Source organism: Schistocerca gregaria, chromosome 3 (genome assembly GCF_023897955.1).
Source record: "Schistocerca gregaria isolate iqSchGreg1 chromosome 3, iqSchGreg1.2, whole genome shotgun sequence".
NCBI lineage: Eukaryota > Metazoa > Arthropoda > Insecta > Orthoptera > Acrididae > Schistocerca > Schistocerca gregaria.
In genome coordinates, this window is record NC_064922.1 from 530,066,091 (window position 1) to 530,085,052 (window position 18,962).

General features: G+C 37.6%; 1 protein-coding gene across 1 annotated transcript in view; it reads left to right on the forward strand.

The window, feature by feature from the left end:
- The window catches only part of LOC126355935 (DIS3-like exonuclease 2), a 192,000-nt gene that overhangs the window by 37,925 nt on the left and 135,113 nt on the right, over positions 1–18,962 (forward strand). Inside the window, exons 5-6 of the mRNA XM_050006507.1 lie at positions 342–443; positions 16,802–16,837. Coding sequence (XP_049862464.1) covers positions 342–443; positions 16,802–16,837 — 138 coding nt within the window. The remainder of the gene's footprint in view (positions 1–341; positions 444–16,801; positions 16,838–18,962) is intronic.

Sequence of the window (18,962 nt, forward strand, 5' to 3'; positions counted from 1 at the left end):
TCTGTATATTATTTATCAAGAAACTTGTCACAGTACTCGGGAAAAATCTAATTTTTATGTGTACCTTCCAAAATTTGAAAAATGCTAAACAAATGCTTCTCTGTGCTGATTTGTGTGTTCATTTTGGATTTTGTTGAATTGAAATATAACTTTTTATTTTGCATTTATTATTTCATCCTAATCTCAATCCTACCCATTGATGCCAAAGAAGTTTGATGTAAGTAAGCTTCAGAGTGACATTTGTAGTTCCTGGCTTTCATATGTATATTTATTTTAGAGGTATTTTTTTACAGTTGTAGATTACTTTTCAGTGCTTGCTAAATATTTATTTCCTTCCCTAGGATGGGCAGATGGATATTTTAATATCTGGTGTTCAGAAGAGAAATAGAGCACTTGAGGGAGATGAAGTTGTTGTAAAATTAGAACAGTCTTCAGAGTGGAAGGTAATAAATGTTATTTTGAAACTTCATTTAAATTTTATGTAGCATTGTGAGATTACACAGAAATTGGTCTGTTCAATAACAGTGTAATTTGTAAATTTCTGATAGAATTCTGGTGTGTTTTTGAGTGTGTATCATTGGACAGGAGAGATTTTGGAAATGTATATTTTATGTTCTTTTTTTCAGCCGAGATTGAGGAGGAAAAGCTTAAAGTAGAATAACCAGGCAATATAGTACAACTGTACATACATGACAAGTTCAAACTCCTTTTATGAACAGAAACCTGTTTGCACTTCTATAAAGTAATTAGTTTAGCTTCAAAAAACAGAAAGGGAATCAAACACTTTGGGTATGAAGGCAACAATTGTAGGGGTATTTAATTAATTAGAGGTATTGATAATGCAGGGAATGCCATAAATATGTGTTATGAGGAATTGTCAGTGTGTTACAGGCAGTTTATTCATGTGGAAAAGTAGTGTTGTATTTGTTCTCCTGTGTAAATAATACAAAATATTTAAAGTTGAATGACTGGACTTGCTATAAGTCCCACAGTCGGGGTGGAAGTGGGCCAAGGTAGATAAACTGTTGTAACTTCATAATTTTGTCACTGACAGCAGCTGTAGTGGCATCAAACCATTGTTACATAATTTAATCATATCAAAATTGACATACTAAGAACAAAATTTCTCTGGTGGAGTAATGTGGAAGAACACTGTTAATCAGACAACATTTCAATTAACACTTTGAAGTTCAACCACTTAGAAGAATTTCGGCATGGAAAACAGGCCATTATGTGAAGTGTTACTTTGACATAAGTTTGTGATACATCATAAAACGTAATACGAACTTAATTGATAGATTTGCAAGTTTTAAATTGATGATGACAGGAAGTGTAATTATCCTTAACAAGGAAGTGTGAGGTGGGATACTGTGCAATTTCACAAGTATTTTGCATTTGTATGTAAAAATCTGAAGTATTGTAGTATTCAGAGATGTACGAGGGCTATCCACTAAGTACATTACATTTTGGAATTAAAAATAAATAAAGTATTGGAATTTTGTTTATTATATACATATGAAAGCCACACTTAAATATTACTTTTCAACATAGTTGCCATTTAAATTAATGCATTTATCGTAGCAATGGATGAGCTTGGAAATTCCTTCGTCGTAAAATTCGGCCGCCTGCACTTTCAACCACGTGGTTACCACTTTTGGGACAGAAAAGGTGTGATTTTTGTGGATTTCCTGGAAAGAGGCACTACAATAAACTCTCAAAGGTATTGCCAAACACTGCACAACCTCAGAAGAGCAATACAAAACAAGCACAGGGGAAAGTTGGGCTCAAAGATCTTGCTGATTCACGACATCGCCCGGGCCCACACGGCAAATGCCACTCGTGAAGTTCTCGAATCTTTTAAGTGGGAGTTGTTTCCTCATCCGCCGTACAGTCCCGACCTGGCACCGAGCAACTTCCACTAATTCCCAGCAATGAAGAAGTGGTTGGCAATGCAGCGTTTTGATGACGACGCACAGCTTCAAGAAGAGGTAACCACGTGGTCGAAGGCGCAGGCAGCCGAATTTTATGATGAAGGAATTTCCAAGCTCATCCATCGCTATGATAAGTGCCTTAATTTAAATGTAGAAAAGTAGTATTTAAGTGTGGCTTTCATCTGTATATAATAAAAAAATTTCCAATACTGTATTTTTAATTCCGAAACATAATGTACTTTGTGGATAGCCCTCGTATATTGCGATCAGCACCGTAGTAGTTTGTATCTCTTCTGCATGTTGTGCCAGTAAATTCTTTCATCTTCTCAAAACAAATCTTGGATACCCATGTTGGATGCTGCTTGGTCATGAAATTCCTCTGTAAAGAAGATGAGATTAAGAAAAATATAACAGATCTAAATTGTAATTACAGCAGCAGTATCTGTAGTAACAGTATTAGCGATGGAAAAATTGTGGCAGACTGCAGTTTACCTGAATATGAATGTTCAGACCATTTCCAATGCGGATATTTCACCCTCCAATCCAGAGTTATTGAATTCTTCCTCTTCAACTTCCAGAATTTCTTGCTCACTCAACAAGCATTACATTTTGTAGCAGAATTGCAACAAACTGCAGAACCTGATGGAGTACATACACAAAACCAACAATGGTGTATCCACATAATGGCTCAACGAGTTCTAACAGCGGCTGTTACATTCACTACTGTTTCTTCAAAATGATTTTAGAAATTGACAACAGAAGGCAGCACCTGTCAAGTGACAAGTGGTGAGATGTCGATACAATACTTTCATATGAAATGAGTTCAGTGTTCAAGCGATAGATGGCTTGTGCATTGAGAAAATTTCTGCCTGAGTTATACTTGGGCAAGATCTTTTGAACTCAGTGTTGTGGCCAAAGTTATACTCGGGCTTGGTTGCCGAAGTGTTAAGTTCACTTGACCAGCTGTACTAGAGTCTGCAGGGTGTGAAATTGTCATCTAATCCATTATGTGTATTGCAATACCTGAGAGCACAAACTACTGTTGAATATAATCAATAAAAGATCTACCAGAAGTTGGCTTGGTGGTTACAAATGTTTTATTTCAGGCTGGAGCAATCACTATGTCGTTATGGGGCCTTGTGTGAATTTTTATTTCTTCAGATTTCCCAAATATAAAGTACAGAATTAGGCGCATTTGGTAACAATAAACATGGGTATTGCAATAGTTGTATACAGTGATGGCTATGGTCTTAACTTCAGGAGTCTGGTCTACTATAAATTTACAGCTTTTAGTGATGATTTCCAAGTGTTGCTATAGATATGGTAGCAGATTGAGTGAGACAGAGATGAATCAGCTGACAGTTAGTGCACACCATATAATTCAGTGCATATTCCCAGTAAGAAAAGATATACAAAATGTTATTAATATACTTCCAGCAATTCCAAAGTTGACAGAAAGTGGTACCATCAGCAGAGTTTGTGGGAATTAGATGCTAGTCACAATCCATTCATGAAGGATATATGCAGCAAAAGCATCTTATTAATTTATATTGACCCTTGCATGCTGTGCAATTCCAGTCAGTCGGAAACTGAGAAAATGGGTTATATGAGGTGATGCAATAAGTTTTACTCTGTGGCAATGAGTACTTGGGCAAGTGAGATTTATTCTTAGATTCCTTCATGACATAAATTTTTTCTTAATGCCAAGATGCTGCTGCAATGCAAGTTGAAACATGACTCTGGGCTGCATCTGTCCATCATCATCATCATCATCATCATCATCATCATCATCATCATCATCACCAGTGTTTTGCCAAAGGCAGGTTTCCACATGGTAATGCTCCATGCTCTGCTGTCTTCTGCCACCCTCTTCAGGTGTGCGTAATTTCTGCTTCCGCTTATGTCATCTATCATCTTATATATCCTCCTTCCTCTCAGTCTCGTCAGACGAACACTCATTCCTTACTTACTCTTTCCATCCAGCTTATCATCCCCTTTCTCCTCCACATCCACATGCTTCTAGTTTCTTTTTTTTTCATCCTTTTATCTCAGTGTCCATTTTTCTGCTCAGCAGTATGCCCCACTCCCCACAAAATGCTTCCAAGTCTTTTTCTCAGACCTTTATCTAATTTGCCACATTATAATCTCCATTTCTGTTGAATGCCCCTTTGGTATAACAATGTGGATTTTCATTTCCTGATGTCATCTCAAGTCTTCAGTGATTGTACTTCCAAGATATATAAATGCTCTTACATAACTAATAATAACTTGTCCTATATTAACATTTACCAATCTCCTTCCTTTGCCAGTCACCATACTTTTTGTTTTTAATGTATTGTCCCAAATTCCACACAAGCTTTGTTCAAATCTCTTAGCATTTTCTTTATGGTTCGTTCACTTTCTGCCACTAGTACCATGTCATCAGCAAACCTTATATATCCTTTTGTCTTTCCAACAATATACATTCCTCTCTTTCTATCTAAGCCTTTTGAAATAATTTCTTTCAGGTATAAGTTAAACAATAAAAGAGAGAGGCAGCAACCTTGTCTAATGCTCCTTCCATTGCTGCTTCCTTCCGACATTTCATTTCTAATCCTTATTCTTTCTTTCTGTTGTAAATATAGCTTCTGTAACAATCATCTATCCTTAAAGTCTACATGTTTCCTCTTGGAAGTATCTATCAACTTGATACTTTGCACTCTGTGGAAAGCTTTTTCCAAATTAAAAAAAAAAAAAAAAAAAAAAAAAAAAAAAGCATACATTTCTCTTTCTTTTTAAATATATTTTTCTCTATGATTCTTAGCAGGCCAGTAGTATCTCTTGTTTCTTTGAGAGAAAAAAAAATCCAAACCTTTCCTCCCCAACCCATCTATCCAACGTGGCGTAGAGGCTACTGTTCAGCACTCTCAGAAATGTATTACCTGCACGAGAAATTAGCCTGATTCTTGGATGCTCTTTGTGTTTTTGGCATTTCTCTTTTTCTACATTGGTGTCATTGCTGCTGCAAGGAAGTCATCAGGCCATTTCCCTTTGTCTTGTATCACATTATAGGTGTAGACTATGTCTTTTCTCCTCTGCTTCCAAAACTCTACAAAACTTCTGCCGACAAATTATCGATCCCACATTTCTTTCGATTCTTTATCTCCTTCAACCCCTTCCCTCCTCTGCTTCCAAGATGCTGTATTTCTTTCCATTTTATTGCAGATATTTCTCCTCTTCAAGCTTGATTTCAATTGATATTTGATCTGCTCAAAACATTCAGTTGTTCTTGTATTGTCTGCTCTTTTGTATTTCCATGTTCAGTCTTACTACTTTTACTTTCAACAACTATCCCTAGCCAATCTGTATATTTATCCATTTCCTCACATTCCGCTTCCATGCATCTTTCTCTTGCTTCTTCAGTTTCTCTTCTCAATTCATTATTCAGTTTCTTGTATCCATCATTTTCTCATTTTTCCATTTTTCAATTGTTGGTCTTATTTTTTAAAACACATTTTCTATAATCAATTCGTTCCTGGTTCCTGTGGACACACGAATTCTTAGTAGTTCTTCGGCAGAGTCCATGAGTCCTTCCCTCATTTTAATTCACTTGTCATTTACATGTTCAACTCCACCTCTTTCCAATTTTTCAAGAAACCTGTGTTCCAGCTCCTTCAATATGTTCAAGTTTAATCTTTCTTTTGCTTTACCACTCCACACTTTCTGCAACTTCACTTTTATTCCTCCCACTATGTAGACTGTTCCTGGGTAAGCTCTGCCATTTATCAGGCAGTCCCTAAATCTTTCCTGTGTCAATCTAAAATCCAACTCTGCTCAAATTTGAGATCCAGAAATAACATCCACTTTTGTGATTTTCAAATACCCACTACTAGTAAGTTTTCTTTGCAGCAACTGATTAGTCATTTCCCTGTCTCATTTCCTATCCCTAATCCAAATTTTTTCCACTGTGTCTTCATCTCTTTTTCATCCTCTGCTGCTTTCCAGTTCCACATGATTGATAATGCAGGTATTTTTGTTTCTGTTTCTATATCAGTACAGTAAACCCCTATTTTACATTTTCGTGCAGTCCAGACTTAAAAAACATAAAATTAAGCAAATGCAGAATCAACGAAAAGTTACAAACTCCAAAATATGAGCAGAAACATGTATTAATTTGCATATATGATTAAAAATTGTACCCTCTCCAGCACAATGTACAAAGTCTATATAAGTAAAGGAAATTAAATGTACAATACAATGATTATACAATAATTTGTGGTAATGAATTTCATCAGTTCTTAAAAGATCACAGATGTGTAACAGCAAGTAAAAACTTGTCTATACAATAATTTGTGGTAATGAATTTCATCAGTTCTTAAAAGATCACAGATGTGTAACAGCAAGTAAAAACTTGTCCAAAAATTGAAATTGGTATCTGGGTACAAGCTAATGGAGCTAATTTCTGACTTACTACGACCAAAATTATACATCAAAACATACATTTTTGAGAGGTCTTCCCTTTCCGATCACCCAGAAAAAACAAAAATTGATGAACATGGTGAACAAAAGTGAAAACTGTGAAGTACTGTGAAAGGCATTGGAATCTAACATGTGGGAATGAGTGTTTTCCTTCTGTAGCCAATGACAGTCCACGAGCGCAGTGACCTGAATGTGTCCAGCAGGCGAGCTCATTATACATGTGTTAAAAGGCTCTTTTATACAATCTACTTTCTTCTCTCAGTTGACTACTTGCGACAAGTGAAAGTGGCTCTACTGCAGCATCCCTGGCATTTTATTGTTGTGTTGTCTGTTTTGAGTAATCAGTTTCATTTACACATCTTTGCCCAAATTGCTGGTGTTGTGAAAGCTGTCTGCTGTGGAGTTTGGTATCTGAATGGTGAAATCAAGGTTATGAGGGACTATCCTTTTTACAGAAAATTTGAAATATGGTAGCAAAATGTAGGAAAAAGCAATGACAATAGAGTTTATTAATGACCAAAGTAGAATTCATAGCGGAAATTCTTGTCTAATGTCATGTAGTAAATTACTCACTCTCCTGAGAACTGAAAGAATATGAAAACATCCACAGTTCGTGGTCTAATGGCTAGCATTGCTGCCTCTGGATCACGGGGTCTCGGGTTCGATTCCCGGCTGGGTCAGGGATTTTATCATCTCATCATCATTCGGGAAGTGCTGAGGCTGGAAATGGAAAGATCTGGAACTTGTACAGGCACTGATGACCACAATGTTGAGTGCCCCACATATCATCATCATCATCATCATCATCATCATCAGAGTATGGAAAGTGTCATCCAACCATTTCAGAACACATACATTTATTTGCTCATGAAAACATAGGCTTGTAAACACATGAGACAGTATGTTGTGTTGTTGTGATCTTCAGTCCAGAGACTGGCTTGATGCAGCTCTCCATGCTACCTTATCCTGTGCAAGATTCTTCATCTCGGAGTAACCACTGCAGTCTACATCCTTCTGAATCTGCCTCGTGTATTCATCTCTTGGTCTCTCTCTACAATTTTCACCCTCCACACTTCCCTCCAGTACTAAATTCGTGATCCCTTAATGCCTCAGAATGTGTCCTACCAACCGGTCCTTTCTTATAGTCAAGTTGTGCCACCAATTTCTCTTCTCCCCAATTGTATTCAGTACCTCCTCGTTAATTACATGATCTGCCCATCTAATCTTCAGCACTCTTCTGTAGCACCACATTTCGAAAGCTTCTGTTCTCTTCTTTTCTAAACTATGTATTGTCCATGTTTCATTTCCATACATGGTTACACTCCATACAAATACTTTCAGAATTGACTTCTTGATACTTAAATCTATACCCGATGTTAGCAAATTTCTCTACTTCAGAAATGCTTTCCTTGCCATAGCCAATGTACATTGTATCTCCTCTCTACTTTGACCGTCATCATTTTGCTGCTCAAATAGCAAAACTTATGTACTACTTTAAGTGTCTCATTTCCTAATCTAATTCCCTCAGTATCACTTGATTTTATATGACTACATTCCATATCCTTGTTTTGCTTCTGTTGATGTTCATGTTATATCCTTCTTTTAAGAGACTGTCAGTTCTACTCAACTGATCTTCCAAGTCTCTGATAAAATTACAATGTCATCAACAAACCTCAAAGTTTTTATTTCTTCTCCATGGATTTTAATTCCTACTCCAAATTTTTATTTTGTTTCCTTTACTGCTTGCTCAATTTACCGATTGAATAATATCGGGGATAGGCTACAACTCTCTCTCTCTCTCTCTCTCTCTCTCTCTCTCTCTCTCTCTCTCTCTCTCTCTCTCTCTCTCTCTCCCCCCCCCCCCCCCCCTCCCTTCTCAACCACTGCTTTCCTTTCGTGCCCCTCGACACTCATAAATGCTATTTGGTTTCTGTACAAATTGTGAGTAGCCTTGTGCTACCTGTGTTTTATACCTGCCATTTTCATAATTTGAAAGAGAGTATCCTAGTCACCAATGTCAAAAGCTTGCAAAAGTCTGCAAACACTAGAAACATAGGTTTGCCTTTCCTTAATCTATCTTTTATGATAAGTCATGCCGTGCGGCTTTAACATTTCTACAGAATCCAAACTGATTTTCCCCAAGATTGGCTTCTACCAGTTATTCCATTTGTCTTTAAAGAATTCGTGTTAGTATTTTGCTGCCGTGACTGATAATTCGGTAGTTTTCACGCCTTTCAACACCTGCTTTCCTAGGGATTGGTATTACTACATTCTTGTTGAAGTCTGAGGATATTTCATCTGTCTGATACATCTTGCTGACAAGATGGTAGAGTTTTGGCATGGCTGGGTCTCCCAAGGTTATCAGTAGTTCTAACGGAATGTTGTCTCCTCCCGGGGCCTTGTTTCAATGTAGGTCTTTCAGTGCTCTGTCAAATTCTTCCCACAGTATCATATCTCTCATTTCATCTTCATCTACGTCCTCTTCAATTTCCACAGTATTGCCCTCCAGTACATCAGCCTTGTATAGACCCTCTATATATTCTTTCCACCTTTCTGTTTTTCCTTCTTTGCTTAGGTACAGGTGGTTCTCTTTTCTCCAAAGGTCTCTTTAATTTTCCTGTAGACAGTATCTATCTTACCCATAGTGATATATGCATCTACATCCTTACACGTCCGCATCTTGTAGTCGTGCGGTAGCGTTCTCACTTCCCACGCCCGGGTTCCCGGGTTCAATTTCCGGCGGGGTCAGGGATTTTCTCTGCCTCGTGATGGCTGGGTTGTGTGCGATGTCCTTAGGTTAGTTAGGTTTAAGTAGTTCTAAGTTCTAGGGGATTGATGACCATAGATGTTAAGTCCCATAGTGCTTAGAGCCATTTGAACCGTTTGAACATCCTTACATTTGTCATCTAGCAATCCCTGCTTAGCCATTTTGCACTTCCTGTCTATCTCATTTTTGAGACATTTGTATTCCTTTTCACCTGCTTCATTTACTGCATTTTTATATTTTCGGCTTTCATAAATTAAATTCAGTCTCTCTGCTGTTACTCAAGGATTTCTACTACCCCTAGTCTTTTTACCTACTTGATCCTCTGCTGCCTTCAGTATTTCATCTCTCAAAGCTACCCATTCTTCTTCTACTGTATTTATTTCCTGTGTTCTTGCAAGTTGTTCCCCAGTGTTCTCTGTGAAACTCTCTACAACCCCTGGTTCTTTATCCAGGCCCCATTAGCTTAAATTCCTACCTTTTTACAGTTTCTTCAGTTTTAATCAACAGTTCATAACCAATAGATTGTGGTCAGAGTCCACATCTGCCCCTGCAAATGTCTCACAGTTTAAACGTGGTTCCTAAATCTCTGTCTTATACCATTATATAATTTATCTGAAACTGTCCAGTATCTCCAGCCCTCTTGTGTGTATACAACCTTCTTTCATGATTCTTAAACCAAGTGTTAGATGTGATTAAGTTATGCTCTGAGCAGAATTGTACCAGGCGGCTTCCTCTTCCATTCTTTACCCTCAGCTATACACAGTATGCAGAAAGCAGTAAATAGTGACTTTTTCCTTCATCTTTTGTATGTTGTGGTTTTTTTTTTCTAGGTGCCAAGTAACAGTGAAAATTAATTTTCTTGTCCAGTTATTCTCAGTTTTTCACAGTTGAAATAATTTTCATTTAATATGTGTTTATCTATTTATGTTCTTATGTAAACACAGTAGGTTCTTTCTCTGTGAAACACACGCTTTTTGCTTTCAGATATTTTGTATCTCTTGTAGAAGAACACTTGTAGGCAAAAATACCAGGACCTTGTGTAACTTTCCAGTGTGTCACGAAACAAAGAAAACATTACAGTAAAGATTAAGAAGACACAAAATCACCAAATCTATTTCTGTAATTGGAGTGAACTCAACCAGACTACGTTACAACTTCCAGTGTTAGCAGATGCCACCATAGCTGTTGTCTCTGTGCATGTGCAGGGTGCAGCATACTCGGACATTTAGAACTCTACACTCTGGAGAATCGATAGATGATTGACATCATGGAGGCACTCACATCGTAATTTTTTGCTGATTTATGTGCAAGTGTAATAGTGTGGTGGTTGTGCTGGTTGTTGGGTGGTGATTTATGTGCAAGTGTAATAGTGTGGTGGTTGTGCTGGTTGTTGGGTGGTGTAACAAGTTGACAGCCAATAAGAGCTCACTAGCCAGAAATGACTGACAATTCCTTGATTCTGGCCAAGCATACTACGAGACTCAGTGTTTGAATTTAGAAGCTTGCTAAAAATGACACATCTGAAGTATGTTCCAAATGACAAGACTGAGTCATAAGGTGGCAGCTAGGCCTCTTTGTCACAGATTGTCTCTGCCCAGGACACATTGAGTCGGCTGCCCTATTTTTCCTTTGCTTCCACAGCTTAATAGTAGTTGTATCATAATTGCACAGTGAAGTTAAACATTGCAAGTAGTGTTGGCAACACCAATTGTGGATTATGTCAGCATTTCCTCTCATGTCTCCCCTCTCCGCAATGGCCAAAAATATTCCCTTAACTCCGTCACCAGCCATGGTGCAAACCATCAGTCTTTTGTGCTACTTATCAACTTGTTCAATCACAACAAATGTCAATAGAAAGAAAATGGCATGAAGTCAAGCAAGACTTCAAGGAAGAATGTAGAATTGAGGTACACCTTACTAGGAAGACATATAAAATCAGGGAATTTGTAGCTTTGTTCTTATGGGTTTTTGACAGCCACCACACTGCACTAAGATATGTAAAATGATCTCACCTCCTGGATAAATGGAGAGGGGGAGTGGCCTGTCAACACTGGAATGCAGGTGCGGGCGGAAGCATTTTGTGAAGTGCTGAAAATATACTTTTCACACAGATCATGTGCTGTGTTCAAATCTGACATGATACAGTTGCAACAACTACATACACTACTCACGTGTATACTTTTTACCACACACTGTACATCATAAAGATTGGCAGAAGTGATAGAATTCATGAAGCGAATCTGTAACACCTGAACTTTCTTTTGAATTTGTAATTTACCCAGTGTGCAGAAATTCATTGAGCCGACTTCTTATAAGCTTCTACATCAGTTGGGTAAGTAAACTCAATTTTTCATGTCTGTTTTTCTCTCATTGAACATAAAATAACACTTTGCCAGTGATGAGCATATGAATGCGTTAAACAATAACAGCAATGGTGACAAAGTCTGTCACTAAGGAGATGTCCACATTTGAGCTGCTCGGGGGAACAAAATGGTAAGCGCCAAAATCACAGTTTCGAGATACAGCGCATCTAAAGTTTCAATTGATCTGCAAATCTGAATAATTTTTTTTGAACAGTCCTTTTATTCTGTAGCGATTCTAACATCTGTCTTCTACTAAACAGACATAAATGAAACACAGAACTGTCTAAATAAATGAAATATTCAAAAATTATTACATTACCATACACCATTAACAACACAGAGTGATAGAACATTACGTAATAAATTTTACAGTAAGTCAATGACACTTTACTGAAACTACAAAATCATTCATCACTCTCATTACTGATATCTTTTTCATCCAAAACTGTTGGCTTTAACGACAGGAAAAATCCATGGTGGACAGGAGGTATGTAATTTAGGAGCGACAGGACGTCAACAACTTTCTTCTTTTCAATAAGCCTTGGCCCATTGTATTAAAGTCGAAGCGTAGGAACTGGTCCTTGCCTTCCATGTTTCCTGAAACTTATTTCATGCCAAATGTCATGACAAAATGTCTCGCTGATGAATAAAGATGATGGATATTCGGAGGTCACCTTCCACCTACATACTTTCCTTAGGTTGACATCTCGACCATCAACTTTCTTCTTTCTGAAGACAAACGCTTGTTTAGAGTGTCTTATTTGATATAAAGCCTCTCTTTTCATATTATATACATGCAGTGGATTCTTCTTAGCCGACGTGCTGAAAAAAATGTCAAAAAAATGTAGCCATTCTAAAATAACCTCAAAATTAACGTACTTCAGGAACATAATGGTATGTAGATGCACTTACCACTATGTTCATGAAACGTACTAAAGACAGTATATTTACAAAAAACATACCTCTGAGTCATCTGAATCGTTAGGAATGTATTCTGGATCCCTCTCGAAGATATTAGTTTCATTGGAAATATATTCCTCGTCTTCTGCCATGTGAACTGTTGCCATAATCTCGGGGATGTTTTTACCTGCCGCCAATCTCTGTCACTTACCATTAAGCTCCGCCCTGACATCTGTTGAGTGAATTTAGAACTACTAGTTAGTTTACTGCATTGTGCATCCCAGGGGTGGTATCATTAGCGATCTACCACAAAATATGCGGCGATGGCGCTTATCATTGTGTTCCCCCGAGCAGCTCATTTATGCTTATGGTTTAACCACTTAACTGCTGTGATATTTTTGGTTTAATTCACCATGTTCATAATTTTTTTTTATTTTTTCTTGGGTGAACACAAGGAAAGACCTCTCAAAAATGCATGTTTTGATGTACAATTTGTAGTTGTAGCATGTCTGGAAACAGCTCGATTACTTTGTACCCAGATAACAATTACAGTTTTATGACAAGTTTTCACTTGTTGTTACACATCCGTGATATTTTAAGAACTGATGTAATCCATAACCACAAATTACTGTATAAATATTGTATTGTACATTTAATTTCCTTCACTTGCACAGATATTTACAGTGTACTGGAGAGGGTTACAATTTTTAGTCATATGTGCCAGTTATATATCTTTTTGCATGTATTTTGGGGGCCTTAACATTTTCATCGTTTCTGCATTTTCCTCAATTTTGCGTTATTGAACTCTGGACTGCACGAAAACATAAAAGTTTTACTGTATCTACAACTGAGATACGTATGTGAAGTTATTATCTAAATAAAACAGAAAGAAACTTCCACATGGGAAAAATATATTAAAAACAAAGATTCTAAGACTTACCAAGAGGGAAAGTGCCGGCAGACAGGCACAATGAACAAAACACACAAACACACACCCAGAATTACTAGCTTTCGCAACCGATGGTTGCTTCTTCAGGAAAGAGAAGCAACCATCGGTTGCGAAAGCTAGTAATTCTGTGTGTGTGTTTGTGTGTTTTGTTCATTGTGCCTGTCTGCCGGCGCTTTCCCGCTTGGTAAGTCTTGGAATCTTTGTTTTGAAGTTATTATCTGCTTGGAAAGGCATAAAATGTTCCAGAGATGATATTGGTCCAGTTTTCTATCATGTAATATCTCTCAAATAGCCGAGTTTGTTGTAATGGTTGTGTTTCTATTTTCTAATGGACATGTAGCTTTGTGTCAGAAGGGCAAACAATTAGCTCACCTCACCTCCACCCCACCCCCAAAAAAGTTCACTTGTCATTTTAAATGTATTACAGTTTCGTTTTTATGATTTTCAACAAGGCATTTCATAAAACCTTATAATATACACTTGGCGATGAAACAAAAATTGATGATATTCTCTGTAACAGTGAAGAAGCAAATACAGCAAACACAATTTTCATCTCGCTTTATGTAGATAATAATACATACTTCATTAGAAAGTCGTGACTGAGCTTATGAGGTGTTTCTTTAATGATGTTCTTTCAGTAACTTATGCTTAGCTTGCTACCAAAGGAATAAAACAAAATCAGTCAAGAATAATTCAAATTATGATTATAGACATGAAGCAAATAATGAGTGTTATACGAAAATGCCAAAAAATATAGCTGGTATGATTAGTATAATGAAAATAGGTGGTCCAAAAAAGTACTTTCAGACAATTAGAGCTTTTCCAAATAGTGCACATCAGTAATGAATATTCTTTGGAAATTTTACCTATGATATATAGCAATATTCTGTTTGTAGAACTTATTCATTATTTTGTGACAGCATGTGTTACAGATATGATGGTATCGGTTTGAAGGGAGAAGGCTTGCTTGAGGACCTGCAAAAATTATGTGGGGGAAATACCATAATTTTTTCCTTCTTTACAAAAAGCTTCTATTGTGATCCATCAGAACAAAATATATTTTACTGAACTAGATGAGGACGTTCATATAATTTCATTAAACAGCTTCATAATTTGAGCGTAATGATTGCCTGCTAAAATTCACTGTGATGTTTGCATATGTATATATCACAGCCTGGTAAAAAAAAAAAAAAAAAAAAAAAAAAAAAACGTGATGCATCAAAAAGGGAAGGAAGAAATGAAATGAAACTTCATGTGATGTTATTTCAGTAATTTCTATATCAAGTCAAATTTACAAAGATCTTGACAGCTGAACCCATGTATCAGTGTGATTTGCATCCCCTTCTGGCCTGGACATGTGCACTGATTGGATTGGGAAGGGTGTCATAAAGCCGCTGCACCTGCTCCTCCGGCAAGCTTGCCCACAAATGTTGTAACTGATTTTTCATATCCTGCATACAGGCACTTGGATGGAATTGATGTCAGAACTGTTTCCTCATGAGCTCTATTGGGGATGGATCTGGGATCTTGCTGACCAAGCAAGTACCTCACTTCGCACAGACAGTTCATAAATACACGAGCCTTGTGTGGACGAGCATTTTCTGTCGAAAAATGGCACTGTGACCCTGTTACATGAGAGGCAACACATGTGGGTGCAAGATGACTGTGACATACCATTATGCCGTCAGAGTTCCCTTAATCACTACCAGGCATGGTCTGAAGTCACATACGATGGTTCCCCACACTTTGACACCAGGAGTACCACTGCTATGCCTCTCCAAAACATTAGAATAGTGTAACTTTTCACAGGTCTCTGCCATGCACATCAACTATTCATCTGGGCCAGTGCAGAACCACAATTCATTGCCGAACACAACACAGTGCTATGCTGTTCCAGGAGTCGGTGCTTTCCAATCGTGCCACCACTCCAGATGCAGCCATTTGTGTTAACAGCAACCTACCCTTGGGACAACAATTTACTAGTCTGGCTATTAATAGTATCTGATCAATGATGTGGGATGACACAAGAATGCAGGCACTTCATTAATTGTTTGTGGATGCCAGGCACAGATATGAAGAGGTTGTGTGATGTGCTTGGTGCACAATACAGTAATCCTCCTATGTTTTGGTCAGATGTGTTTCAACTGAACCTTGACTAGGAGTATGCCTTCCCTCACATTTTCATGTAGTCCAATGGGCCACTAAAACTTCCATCCAAATGACCCACAAATCTGGATATTGCACTATTTGACCAGCTGGCCAACAATGAAGCCCCTTTCAAACCCTGCCAGGTTCTGATAACACTGTTTCATGGGATTATGTGGCATCTCTGTGCCCTTCACAGTGCTCACTCAACATCTGACGCTGTTTACACCCCTTATATACCCCATTGGGCCTTGTAACAATACTAAACATGGACAGCACTAATGCACTCTGGTGGCCATTCTACCTGCTGTCACAGAGAATTGCATTTCTTCGTCATTTACATACCTGCCGATGGTGTGTACGCATATGAAGTTAACATTGACATCAGTCTGAGGCTTCTGGATGTTTCATGTTTTTGTCAGGTAGTGCATATGATTGAGATATGCATTTACCGGTCATAGAACTGAATGAAAACATTGTCTAATCACAGGAGCATGTTAGCAGTAGGAGGATTTTGTACATATGCAGTTGCATAAATGAATGATAATGCTGCATACATGAAAAAAACAGTGTCATTGGGTAATAGCTATTAACATAATTTTAATTTTGATAGCCATCAGTGTCACTGATGCCACAGTCAGTTTTATTTTTAAATTCATTTCTGTCTGATCTAACTGTGAAAGTTTGTGGTGGTATACTAAAAAATCTTATTTGAGTGTGCAGTTGCAACATACAGTAATTTTATGTGATTACTTTTAAATATTTTAGTTATATGCACCCCTTGCCAAATGTAAATTGTCTCTGATTTCAGTTTGATATTTAACTTCAGCTGCATGCATTTTTTTCGTGGTTGCCACACACTGTAAAAATGACACACTGAGTTTCAGACAGGCACTCCAAAAGGCTGTCACACATTGAGCATTTGGCCAAAGCCTTCTTCAGAAAGGGAAAGAAAAACACAGAGGCACATGAATACAAGCTAGTACACATGACACACATGGCTGTTGTGCCAGAATGCAACTCTGCCGAGTTGAGTGGAAGCAGCAGTCCAGATTGCTGATGCTTGCTTGCTTGCTTGCTTGCTTGCTTGTGTGTGTGTGTGTGTGTGTGTGTGTGTGTGTGTGTGTGTGTGTGTTTGTGTTTTTCTTTCTTTCTGAAGAAGGCTTTGTGTCTGTCTGCAATCCTATGTGTAATCTTTATGGGAGTGGCAATCTATCCTTTTCATAATATTGTTGATATTACAACCTGGAGTTTCAATTGTTTGAGTTTTTTCCCTTCTGTGTTTCAGCTTCAGTCAAATGGCTGCCATCAAAAAACAGGAAAGGTAATTATTCTGTGAAAACATATAGTAAAATCTTTTGGTATTGTATGTGTTTGACAGGGACTGTACAATAATCAATATATTCATTATTATGAATTGTGATGGGAAAGGTAATTATTCTGTGAAAACATATAGTAAAATCTTTTGGTATTGTATGTGTTTGACAGGGACTGTACAATAATCAATATATTCATTATTATGAATTGTGATGGGAAGGAAGAGTTCAGTTTATAAACCTTTACAGGGGAGAGAGGTTGCTATTAACACTCTCCACACGAGGCAGTGAGTGACGAACAAATTATGCAAACCAGAATAAACTGATTCGTTACATAACAATATTGAGTTCCTGGTGGAGAAGTAAGTAGATGTGTAGACCTGGATGCTCTGTATAATAATAAAAAGGAGGTTGAGTGGTATTGTGCAGACATGGACTGTGCAAGTCAAAGTATTTGAACAACAGTTCTCATCAGTGCTGCTTATGGTTTCTGTGAATCACAGAGTTTCCCCACTAGAGTTCTAAGACAGCTAGTGCACATGGGCAAAAAGGACACATATTTCCAGAATGAGATTTTCACTCTGCAACGGAGTGTGCACTGATATGAAACTTCCTGGCAGATTAAAACTGTATGCACCGACCGAGACCCAAACTCGGGACCTTTGCCTTTCGGGGCAAGTGCTCTACCAACTGAGCTACCAGAGCACGGCTCACGCCCGGTCCTCACAGCTTGAGGACACATATTGTCTGCATTGGGAATCAATCTCTCTTTTTAGTTTTATGAGCACACTCCTGTCCCCTCATACTGTGAGTAGGGGTTACCACATGGAGGACATGAGTTTGATTCTCAGTACTGCCAAGGAGTTTTTCTTGACGAGATAATTGAAGCGATAGCCTCGGGAGGACAATCAGAAAAGCAACAACACTGATGGAAATTTTGTTATTGATGCCTAGGAGAAAGATGAACTAATGAAATGTTTTTCCATACTGATGTCCAAAGACCCTGTAGGAAGAGGACACAAAGTTTGTCGCCTGCATGTGGTCCTTTTGGTGTACAACAGTGTTATGCTGCCGTACGTTTCTGTCCCATCATCCCCCTCCCCTCTCTCCTCCCCTCAGTTTTCCCAATTGTTTCTACTGCAAAACATGCTTCTGACATGTACCACATAGAAACTTTTAAAGTCATTCTGTGGTTATGAGCATAACACTTGAACAATTTACGTTGAAGTATTAACATGAAAATGGAAAACAGATAGACCTGAATATGAAGAATATACAGTGAATGACTGTGTTGATTTGTCCCCAAACAAAGAAACAGGAAGTGTTACATTTGTAACAAAACCAACACTTTTCCTGAAATTACCCTTCAGAATATTGTTTACATGAACAAGTAAGTTTCATTTAAGAAACCACTACGGTTGTTCAACATTGATGTTTTAACCATTTCCAGTTTTATGCAGTTGTTTCCTATTGAATAAGTTTATAATAGAAATTCTTGAGAACAGCCAATATTTAAACTGAGCCTACCAAAATATTATCGACTAGAATGCCAAATGTAACACTAAAATCAAGTGATGAATTGTTTTGTGTCACTGTGTCATGTGGACATCCCCATCCTGTAGAAGACTAAAGACGCCTATTAATGCATAGATTAGATTAGTTTTTCGTTCCATAGATCTGTGTTGAGGAGATCCTCGTGGATGTGGAACATGTTACCATTTTTTATTTTTTATTTTTATTTGTAAGCTGAAATAACAATACTAATAGTATAAATATATACAACACATCATTTGTTTCTATTAAAAAATTCGTCAATGGAGTAGAAGGAGGTGGCCACTAGTAAGTCTTTCAGGCTCCTTTTAAACTGATCTCTATTTGTAACTAAATTTTTTATGTTTCTTGGCAAATTATTGAAGATGAGTGTTTCTGAGTAGTGGATCCCTTTTTGAACTAAAGTAAGTGCTTTTAAATCCTTGTGCAGATCATTTGTATTGTATGCATGAACTGAGCTGTTTGTTGGAAAAAGAGATGTATTATTTAAGACAAATTTCATTAAGGAGTAAATATACTGAGAGGCAGTAGTTAGTATACCCAGTCCTTTGAAGAGGTTTCTACAAGACGTCCGTGAGTTTA